Raw genomic sequence first — 11,322 nt, forward strand, 5'->3', positions numbered from 1 at the left:
TGGTACCTTCCTCACCACCCCGTGGTCAACCCAAAGAAGTCGGATAAGCTTCGAATCGTTTTTAACTGTGCCGCAAAGTGCGACGGTAACTCTATCAACGATCACTTGCTGAAAGAACCAGACTTGATGAACTCGTTGGTTGGAGTGCTTCTGAGATTCCGCAAAGAAGCCGTGGCTTTGGTTGCGGACATAGAAGCCATGTACCATCAAGTACGCGTCACGCAGCAGGATCGTGACGCCTTCAGATTCTTGTGGTGGCCAGGAGTCGACACACTGAAGGATCCTGTGCCGCACCGAATGACTGTTCATTTATTTGGCGCGAAGTCGACCCCAAGCTGCGCCACAGTCTACCTACGTGAAATTGCACGTGAATTTGGGAAGTTTTTTTATCCTCGGTCGCCGAGGTTGTGAGAAAAAAAACTTTTATGTGGACGATTGTTTATTATTAATCACCACAGAAGCAATAGGAATTAAAATGGTGGAAAATTTAAGAAGTGTACTGTCCACGGGAGGTTTCAGGCTGACAAATTGGTTGTCATCGAGTGACGCTGTGATGACCTCTGTTCCTAACGGAGAAAGGTCCAAATCAATCCAGAATGTTTCGCTTGGCGGAGAGGTACAGGAACGTGTTCTGGGAATCAGCTGGCGTCTGCCGGAGGACGAGTTTGGATTTAATGTCGTCCTGCATTACAAACCGATTTAAATGTCGTGGAATGCTCTCTGTGACAAACTCCCTGTTTGACCCCCTGGGACTCGTTGCACCCGTGGTCCGAGAAGCCAGATTGATCTACAGGGACGTGTGTCAACGGAAGAATGGATGGGACGATGTCGTGTCGACCACGGATCAAGCCAGGTGGCGAAAATGGCGAGAAAGCCTCTGTGACCTTTGTGAGGTAAGAATACCTCGTTTTTATCGAATGACCACCAATGCGTCCAAAGTACAGTTACACGTTTTTGCTGACGCTTCGTCAGAAGCACGGGGTTGTGCTTGTTACCTGAGGTCAGTAGATGACCGCCCGAACGTTACGTGCTCTCTGGTGATGGGCAAATCACTGCTTTCCGGTTCAGGAAGGCAAACCATACCACGACTGGAACTGGAGGCTGCTGTGGATGCAGTAAAAATGTCACGAACAGTGAAGGAGGAACTTGATTTAGAAGACTGTCCTTGTCTCTTCATCCATCGTGCTGCAGAGTTTGCACGCCGACAGCAAGAACTTTCCAATATTTTCGCGAAATAGAATTACACAGATTTTGAATCACTCATGTGTCAATGACTGGATGCACGTACCAACCGACGAGAACCCGGCGGATGCAGCGTCTCGCGGTGTTACTGCCAATGCACTGTGCAGTGGAATGTGGTTAACCGGACCTGAGTTCCTACGAAAAACACCCGACTAGTGGCCAAATCGTTTCACCAAGAAACCAACTACTGCTGAGGTCTACAAAAGCTTTGACTTGGAAAGAATCAACGCTTGAAGAAAAAGGTACTGATCGTTTGATTGGCTATTTTTCGTCACTATATCGTTAGAAGTTGGCAACTGCATGGTTGCTCAGGTTTAAACGCTACTTGTCCTGTAAAGCGAAAAAGAAAGAGGTGCCGTGTCACACTCGCCTATATCCGTTGACGAATTAAAAATTGCTGAGTCAGAACTCGTCAAGTTTGTGCAGCGTCAGAACTTTGCTGACTGGCTTGCATCGCTACCCACGGTTGAACTGCTGCCAAAATATGCGCTCTATAGGCTCAATCCTATATTGAAGGACGACATACTTCGTGTTGGCGGCAGACTCGACAACGCGAGGTTGAGCTACGAAACAAGGCATCCGGCGATTCTGCCCAATGATTGTCGCCTAACGGAATTAATTGCCCAAGAAGTGCAGGACATGCTGGTATCAACTACACATTGAGTTTGTTGTGCCAGCATTACTGGATAGTGAACGCCCGAGCGACTGTTCGTCGGGTTATAAGCCATTGCTTGTTTTGCCGACGAAGAAATGCCAAGCCAGGCCAGCAGCTGATGGCTGACCTGCCTCCGTCCAGATTGCAGGTTGACAAACCACCATTCTCACACGTCGGTGTGGACTATTTCGGACCTATGCAGATCAGACAACGCAGATGCGAAATTGAAAGGTACGGATGTCTGTTTACGTGTCGTGCTGTTCATTTAGAAGTTGCTGCCGACCTAACTACAGACGCCTTTTTGAACGTCTTGAGGCGATTTCTTGCACGACGTGGTCCAATATCACACATTTACTCGGATAACGGAACCAATTTCGTCGGTACTAACCGCGTTATGAAGGAAGACGTGGAAAAATGGAACCAAAATCAGATCTGCGACGATTTGCGCCAGCGGAAGGTGAAGTGGTCGTTCAACCCACCAGGAGCGAGCCACATGGGTGTAGTGTGGGAACGGATGATCAGAACCGCCCAAAGAATTATGATGGCGATTTATCCTGAGGGAAAACTAGACGATGACGCCCTACACACGTTGCTGTTGGAGGTGGAGAACATCATAAATTCACGACCTTTAACTGAAGTCTCCCTGGAAGTTGGTGAAGACATACCCTTGACGCCAAACCACCTATTAAGAATTAACCCATCGGTGGGATTGCCGCCGACGATGACCTACCCGAGCGATTGCTACGCCAGACGCCGATACCGCCTGGTTCAGCATGTTGCCGATGAGTTTTGGCAACGATGGCTGATGGAGTACCTCCGGACAATCATCTCCAGACAAAAATGGCAAACCCGGAGAAGTATTTTTTCCAAAGGTGGTGTTGTGCTACTCGTTGATGATTCTGCTCCACGATGTCGATGGCCTCTCGGAAAAGTCACCGAACTATTCCATGATAAACACCAGGTGGTGAGGAGCGTTGGAGTGAAGACGGCCGCCGGTTTCCTCAGGAGACCCATCACTAAACTCTGCGTGGTGATCCCCGCGCAAGAGAATGAGACTGAGTTGTGAATCTTTGTTCGCTGTGAAATTGGTTTCCCAATTTGGGGGGAGGATGTAGATTCCCAAACCAAAATTGATTTTTTCTTTTCGTTATTGTTGTGATTGCTATGTTTGACGCAACACTCATAACAAAGGCTGCGCAGTAGCTGTGCGCGTGCAGACCGCGTGGTTAGGTTTGCTTGTACTTGTGTTGCCAGTTTTTTGTCATGTGCTTTAACCTGATTTTATTTGAACAAAGCGTGGGTAGTGTTTACGTCTGATAACTGTGTTTAACTCTGAAAACTGTGTGACGTTTGGAAGTTTTACACTAGACCCGTTTTGCCGGCATCTGATTGATGCAGCTTGTGAATGTGATTTCGCAACGGGCAGCCTGTGTTTGCTTATAGATCGGTCGCAGAACAGTTTTTTGAGTGTACTAGAATGTCTGCAAACCGTATACTGTATAAAATTATATTTCTTTCTTGTTTATAGAAACCGTTCCTGTTCCGTTGGTGTTGTGCTGGTCATTTTCGTTGTATTGAATACAAGTGTCTGTTGTGTTCTGCGGGCTTGGCCACTACATAGGAGAACTGGGACGCGTTTTTAACACATTTGGGATAAAGGCCAAAACTGCTGTGTAGCGTGTAACGCCGCCGATCCGTTGAAAAAGCACGTTACAGGGGATTAAATACTGATATGGGGGCCTTAAGGGAAATTTGCCATTTTGTAAACTGCGCTATGTGTATAAAATTCATGCTTAAATTTGTAAGTTTATGTATTTTGAGGAACATGGAAATGTTTTGAAGCATCTCCAGTCACTTATCGCCACCTAGTGACAAAACAACATTTTTTCAATGCTGTATGTGCATGAATTTGTGTGGCCAGTTCTTTAAGCACAGGCATTTAATTAACTCAAAAAGTTGGTTTAAGAGCATGAATTCTCTGGATGAACAGTCCGCAACACATTTGGTGTTGATTTTACCACAGAGCTTTGATGATTTTTCTTCATTTATCATGGCATTTTTGCATTAGCTATATTTTTCCCAATATCAATTTGGCTGAATAATATATGCTTGCAATTGCTCAAATCAAATGTTACTGCACTTTACGTGTTCATGACTATTTAAAAAAATTACTTATTTAACTCTGAGCTATATTTGTTACCCCCACAATATGAATGGTGCTTCATACGAACAGATTCACTGTTCACATCATTGAAACCGAAGTAATTTTCAACATATTCTGGGTATGTGCTAACATTTTACCAGCAAAGTGTATCTGTTAATTACGGTTAATTTTGAGGACACAGTAATTTTGGACCGGGAAAAGGACAGGTACAAGAGAGTGTTCATCGAGTCTGTTCATATAAACGCACATGGGTTCGCACTTAATGATAAGAGGGAAACCTTCTTTCCACCCGTTTATCGCAATTTGATAAACGGTCTGCACGACATGCCCCCTGGTTGAACGTGATGGTCTTGCGCACCTCGAGGCGCTATGCTTTAGACCTCGGTATCGTCCGGTTGGCGCGCATTTTCTATTAATGGTGTTCCCCCCTCCACGCTTCTTAGCTTGTGTTGTTTCTTTCGCCCCCTTTTTGCCTTTTTTGCCTTTTGCTTTATGCGCGCGTGACTATTTATCGCCGTGTGGGCGTTTTTTACTTCATTATCCTGATGAAGGTTCGTTGTATAACAACCGAAACGTCGAACAAACAAGTTTTTCTTTTGCCAGACGAGCTTTTCATTACTAAATAGTATGCCTGGCAGCGTTAGCAACATACTATTTAAAGAGGTCAGAGACGCGCATGGGTCCTTCGTATTACGTCAGTTAAGGAGGTATGTGCGCCTGGCAATGGCCAACGCACGGCATAGAGCGCATTTGCACTTCAATCACGCGTGTCTAAGGGAAAAGGTGTTGCCAGCTTGTCTTCGCTTTCGGTGTCCGATACACTTGTGGGAAGGCAGGAAGATAATGCGCAATGTTGGATTCAAGTTCTTGGGATTGCGAATAAGATCTTCTCACCGTGTGGTCAATAAGAACGCAGTGGACATGGCACTGTTACGCACTAATCTGCGAGAAGCCGTACGAAGTGAATTGTGGGAAAGAGTATCAGACTACGTCGAGGCTGGTAGCGGCAATGTATACGAGAGCGTCAAGCAAGAGGGTGCGCTACGCTTGTCGAAGTTATGTAAAAACGGATCGAATCGACAGGGTGTCACAACCATTAGCAAAAAGTGGGTAATGAATCTTTCCAGTAGCCCACTTTCGCCCCAACAATCGGAAGTCCTTTCCTTGGGGTTGAACTTCGCCGTCGCGCAGTCAAGTGTACCCTGGAGGCAAATCGTAGCGTCTGTAGAGAAAGGAATTGCGCACCAGCCGGCCCACATAAAATCTATGTTGCAGAGCAAAGTGGTTAACTGCATCAAGAGCCATCAACGGGCGCAGCCTAATTTGTCAAGGGATGAATTCGCAGCTATCAAGCAGTTACGCCATAATAATGACATTGTGATACTCCCCGCGGACAAAGGAAATGTGACGGTGGTTATGAATAGATCGGATTACGAGAACAAGCTTAAGTTAATGTTGGCTGACGAAAAGACCTACCGCAAGGTGAAGAGGGATCCCTGTCACGTGGTCGAACGAAAGGTTAATGCAATGGTTGGTCGCTTACACAGGGATAAGCAAGTGTTATCAATAAGGGAGTTTTTCGAGTTGCATAGCACGGATGGGCGGACGCCGTGTCTTTATGGTCTTCCAAAGATTCATAAACCTGGGGTTCCACTTAGGCCTATTGTGTCGTTCGTAGGATCTCCAACGTATAATCTTGCTAAACATGTGGCCCGTATTTTGGCCCCCCTTGTGGGTGCAACGGATGAGGCCGTCCGGAATTCTATTCATTTTGCAGCACAGATGAAAGAATTGCGCGTGGACCACGAGGAGGTAATGGTATCATTTGATGTCGTCTCTCTCTTCACAAACGTACCGGTGAAGTTGGCGGTGGAAGTGGCGGCAGAAAGACTGCAGAGAGATGAAACATTGGAGGCGCGTTGTTCGTGGCCACTACCGGAGATCGTGGAATGCATTCAACTTTGTCTGGACGCCACCTATTTGTCGTTCAAAGGTGAATTTTATAAGCAAATATTTGGTACAGCCATGGGGTCTCCGCTTTCAGTTGTGGTCGCCAACATAGTTATGGAATCCGTGGAGCAAAGAGCGTTGTCAACGTTTTTGAGTCCCCCACGCTTGTGGCGACGTTACGTGGACGATACGTTTGTGGTTGTGCATCGCGACTACGTGGAATCGCTGCTAGAGCACCTCAACTCGATCGAAGCGAGCATTAAGTTCACCATGGAGGTTGAGCATGGTGGGATTTTATCGTTTTTAGATGTTTCTGTTCAAAGGGAAAACCGTGGGTCGCTCCGCACGAGTGTTTACCGAAAACCGACACATTCTGACAGGTATCTATCCTTCCGGTCAGCGCACCCTATATCCCACAAGCGGGCTGTAGTGCGTGCACTATACACCAGAGCGGACAATCTTGTTACAGAGAAAAAGGCCCGAGAACAAGAGGTGGGTAGTGTGCGGGATGCTCTTTTAAGAAATGGTTACCCAAGCTCCTTTCTGCGCCAAAATCCTGCATCCCTGCCTAAGTGCAACAAAAGTCCCACCGCGGGTGTGGTTGTTCTCCCATATTTTCCAGGACTTTCAGAGACCTTAAAGAGACTGCTGGAGGACTTTTCCATCCTGGTGTACGAGCGTCCTGCGGTTACACTACGCTCCTTGGTATCGCATCCTAAAGATCGCGCTGGTGGTGCGTTAGATGCTAGAGGGGTAATATACCGCATTCCAGGGTGCAAGAAGGTGTACATTGGTGAGACGGGTCGCGCCCTACGAACACGTCTAAAGGAACATCAACGGGATGTTGGCAAACCTTTTCGTTATTGTTGTGATTTCTATGTTTGACGCAACACTCATAACAAAGGCTGCGCAGTAGCTGTGCGCGTGCAGACCGCGTGGTTAGGTTTGCTTGTACTTGTGTTGCCAGTTTTTTGTCATGTGCTTTAACCTGATTTTATTTGAACAAAGCGTGGGTAGTGTTTACGTCTGATAACTGTGTTTAACTCTGAAAACTGTGTGACATTTGGAAGTTTTACACTAGATCCGTTTTGCCGGCATCTGATTGATGCAGCTTGTGAATGTGATTTCGCAACGGGCAGCCTGTGTTTGCTTATAGATCGGTCGCAGAACAGTTTTTTGAGTGTACTAGAATGTCTGCAAACCGTATGCTGTATAAAATTATATTTCTTTCTTGTTTATAGAAACCGTTCCTGTTCCGTTGGTGTTGTGCTGGTCATTTTCGTTGTATTGAATACAAGTGTCTGTTGTGTTCTGCGGGCTTGGCCACTACATAGGAGAACTGGGACGCGTTTTTAACACATTTGGGATAAAGGCCAAAACTGCTGTGTAGCGTGTAACGCCGCCGATCCGTTGAAAAAGCACGTTACAGGGGATTAAATACTGATATGGGGGCCTTAAGGGAAATTTGCCATTTTGTAAACTGCGCAATGTGTATAAAATTCATGCTTAAATTTGTAAGTTTATGTATTTTGAGGAACATGGAAATGTTTTGAAGCATCTCCAGTCACTTATCGCCACCTAGTGACAAAACAACATTTTTTCAATGCTGTATGTGCATGAATTTGTGTGGCCAGTTCTTTAAGCACAGGCATTTAATTAACTCAAAAAGTTGGTTTAAGAGCATGAATTCTCTGGATGAACAGTCCGCAACACATTTGGTGTTGATTTTACCACAGAGCTTTGATGATTTTTCTTCATTTATCATGGCATTTTTGCATTAGCTATATTTTTCCCAATATCAATTTGGCTGAATAATATATGCTTGCAATTGCTCAAATCAAATGTTACTGCACTTTACGTGTTCATGACTATTTAAAAAAATTACTTATTTAACTCTGAGCTATATTTGTTACCCCCACAATATGAATGGTGCTTCATACGAACAGATTCACTGTTCACATCATTGAAACCGAAGTAATTTTCAACATATTCTGGGTATGTGCTAACATTTTACCAGCAAAGTGTATCTGTTAATTACGGTTAATTTTGAGGACACAGTAATTTTGGACCGGGAAAAGGACAGGTACAAGAGAGTGTTCATCGAGTCTGTTCATATAAACGCACATGGGTTCGCACTTAATGATAAGAGGGAAACCTTCTTTCCACCCGTTTATCGCAATTTGATAAACGGTCTGCACGACATGCCCCCTGGTTGAACGTGATGGTCTTGCGCACCTCGAGGCGCTATGCTTTAGACCTCGGTATCGTCCGGTTGGCGCGCATTTTCTATTAATGGTGTTCCCCCCTCCCCGCTTCTTAGCTTGTGTTGTTTCTTTCGCCCCCTTTTTTGCCTTTTTTGCCTTTTGCTTTATGCGCGCGTGACTATTTATCGCCGTGTGGGCGTTTTTTACTTCATTATCCTGATGAAGGTTCGTTGTATAACAACCGAAACGTCGAATAAACAAGTTTTTCTTTTGCCAGACGAGCTTTTCATTACTAAATAGTATGCCTGGCAGCGTTAGCAACATACTATTTAAAGAGGTCAGAGACGCGCATGGGTCCTTCGTATTACGTCAGTTAAGGAGGTATGTGCGCCTGGCAATGGCCAACGCACGGCATAGAGCGCATTTGCACTTCAATCACGCGTGTCTAAGGGAAAAGGTGTTGCCAGCTTGTCCTCGCTTTCGGTGTCCGATACAGTCGTGGGAAGGCAGGAAGATAATGCGCAATGTTGGATTCAAGTTCTTGGGATTGCGAATAAGATCTTCTCACCGTGTGGTCAATAAGAACGCAGTGGACATGGCACTGTTACGCACTAATCTGCGAGAAGCCGTACGAAGTGAATTGTGGGAAAGAGTATCAGACTACGTCGAGGCTGGTAGCGGCAATGTATACGAGAGCGTCAAGCAAGAGGGTGCGCTACGCTTGTCGAAGTTATGTAAAAACGGATCGAATCGACAGGGTGTCACAACCATTAGCAAAAAGTGGGTAATGAATCTTTCCAGTAGCCCACTTTCGCCCCAACAATCGGAAGTCCTTTCCTTGGGGTTGAACTTCGCCGTCGCGCAGTCAAGTGTACCCTGGAGGCAAATCGTAGCGTCTGTAGAGAAAGGAATTGCGCACCAGCCGGCCCACATAAAATCTATGTTGCAGAGCAAAGTGGTTAACTGCATCAAGAGCCATCAACGGGCGCAGCCTAATTTGTCAAGGGATGAATTCGCAGCTATCAAGCAGTTACGCCATAATAATGACATTGTGATACTCCCCGCGGACAAAGGAAATGTGACGGTGGTTATGAATAGATCGGATTACGAGAACAAGCTTAAGTTAATGTTGGCTGACGAAAAGACCTACCGCAAGGTGAAGAGGGATCCCTGTCACGTGGTCGAACGAAAGGTTAATGCAATGGTTGGTCGCTTACACAGGGATAAGCAAGTGTTATCAATAAGGGAGTTTTTCGAGTTGCATAGCACGGATGGGCGGACGCCGTGTCTTTATGGTCTTCCAAAGATTCATAAACCTGGGGTTCCACTTAGGCCTATTGTGTCGTTCGTAGGATCTCCAACGTATAATCTTGCTAAACATGTGGCCCGTATTTTGGCCCCCCTTGTGGGTGCAACGGATGAGGCTGTCCGGAATTCTATTCATTTTGCAGCACAGATGAAAGAATTGCGCGTGGACCACGAGGAGGTAATGGTATCATTTGATGTCGTCTCTCTCTTCACAAACGTACCGGTGAAGTTGGCGGTGGAAGTGGCGGCAGAAAGACTGCAGAGAGATGAAACATTGGAGGCGCGTTGTTCGTGGCCACTACCGGAGATCGTGGAATGCATTCAACTTTGTCTGGACGCCACCTATTTGTCGTTCAAAGGTGAATTTTATAAGCAAATATTTGGTACAGCCATGGGGTCTCCGCTTTCAGTTGTGGTCGCCAACATAGTTATGGAATCCGTGGAGCAAAGAGCGTTGTCAACGTTTTTGAGTCCCCCACGCTTGTGGCGACGTTACGTGGACGATACGTTTGTGGTTGTGCATCGCGACTACGTGGAATCGCTGCTAGAGCACCTCAACTCGATCGAAGCGAGCATTAAGTTCACCATGGAGGTTGAGCATGGTGGGATTTTATCGTTTTTAGATGTTTCTGTTCAAAGGGAAAACCGTGGGTCGCTCCGCACGAGTGTTTACCGAAAACCGACACATTCTGACAGGTATCTATCCTTCCGGTCAGCGCACCCTATATCCCACAAGCGGGCTGTAGTGCGTGCACTATACACCAGAGCGGACAATCTTGTTACAGAGAAAAAGGCCCGAGAACAAGAGGTGGGTAGTGTGCGGGATGCTCTTTTAAGAAATGGTTACCCAAGCTCCTTTCTGCGCCAAAATCCTGCATCCCTGCCTAAGTGCAACAAAAGTCCCACCGCGGGTGTGGTTGTTCTCCCATATTTTCCAGGACTTTCAGAGACCTTAAAGAGACTGCTGGAGGACTTTTCCATCCTGGTGTACGAGCGTCCTGCGGTTACACTACGCTCCTTGGTATCGCATCCTAAAGATCGCGCTGGTGGTGCGTTAGATGCTAGAGGGGTAATATACCGCATTCCAGGGTGTAAGAAGGTGTACATCGTTTGAGGACACAGTAATTTTGGACCGGGAAAAGGACAGGTACAAGAGAATGTTCATCGAGTCTGTTCATATAAACGCACATGGGTTCGCACTTAATGATAAGAGGGAAACCTTCTTTCCACCCGTTTATCGCAATTTGATAAACGGTCTGCACGACATGCCCCCTGGTTGAACGTGATGGTCTTGCGCACCTCGAGGCGCTATGCTTTAGACCTCGGTATCGTCCGGTTGGCGCGCATTTTCTATTAATGGTGTTCTCCCCTCCCCGCTTCTTAGCTTGTGTTGTTTCTTTCGCCCCCTTTTTTGCCTTTTGCTTTATGCGCGCGTGACTATTTATCGCCGTGTGGGCGTTTTTTACTTCATTATCCTGATGAAGGTTCGTTGTATAACAACCGAAACGTCGAACAAACAAGTTTTTCTTTTGCCAGACGAGCTTTTCATTACTAAATAGTATGCCTGGCAGCGTTAGCAACATACAGTCCAAAGTTGTTCATAAATCCATTTATTGATATAATCCAACGAATAAATCCAAGTACAGTACAGTACAATTGGGGCTCCTATACAGTGTACTAAAGCAAAACCAACAGCCTAGACCCTTACACAGCAACAGTTAAAACACACTGATTTTGCAGGCGCTAGTCGCTCTGCTTGTATAGTCTGCGGTTGGCCACACGTATTGATACCTTATTTG

At 46.1% G+C, this 11,322-nt stretch overlaps 3 protein-coding genes across 3 annotated transcripts; all 3 read left to right on the forward strand.

The window, feature by feature from the left end:
* Positions 1-2,015: 2,015 nt before the first annotated feature.
* On the forward strand, positions 2,016-2,963 carry LOC145902923 (uncharacterized). Its single transcript, XM_082991012.1, has one exon. The coding sequence runs from the start codon at positions 2,016-2,018 to the stop codon at positions 2,961-2,963; it is 948 nt and encodes a 315-aa protein (XP_082847138.1).
* A 1,941-nt stretch (positions 2,964-4,904) lies between these two features.
* LOC145902924 (uncharacterized) lies at positions 4,905-6,896 on the forward strand. The gene has a single exon (XM_082991013.1). It carries the CDS (start codon positions 4,905-4,907, stop codon positions 6,894-6,896), a length of 1,992 nt encoding a protein of 663 aa, XP_082847139.1.
* Positions 6,897-8,732: 1,836 nt separating this feature from the next.
* LOC145902925 (uncharacterized) lies at positions 8,733-10,637 on the forward strand. The gene has a single exon (XM_082991014.1). It carries the CDS (start codon positions 8,733-8,735, stop codon positions 10,635-10,637), a length of 1,905 nt encoding a protein of 634 aa, XP_082847140.1.
* Positions 10,638-11,322: the final 685 nt, after the last annotated feature.

Source organism: Ascidia mentula, chromosome 5, assembly GCF_947561715.1.
Source record: "Ascidia mentula chromosome 5, kaAscMent1.1, whole genome shotgun sequence".
Taxonomy (NCBI): Eukaryota; Metazoa; Chordata; class Ascidiacea; order Phlebobranchia; family Ascidiidae; genus Ascidia; species Ascidia mentula.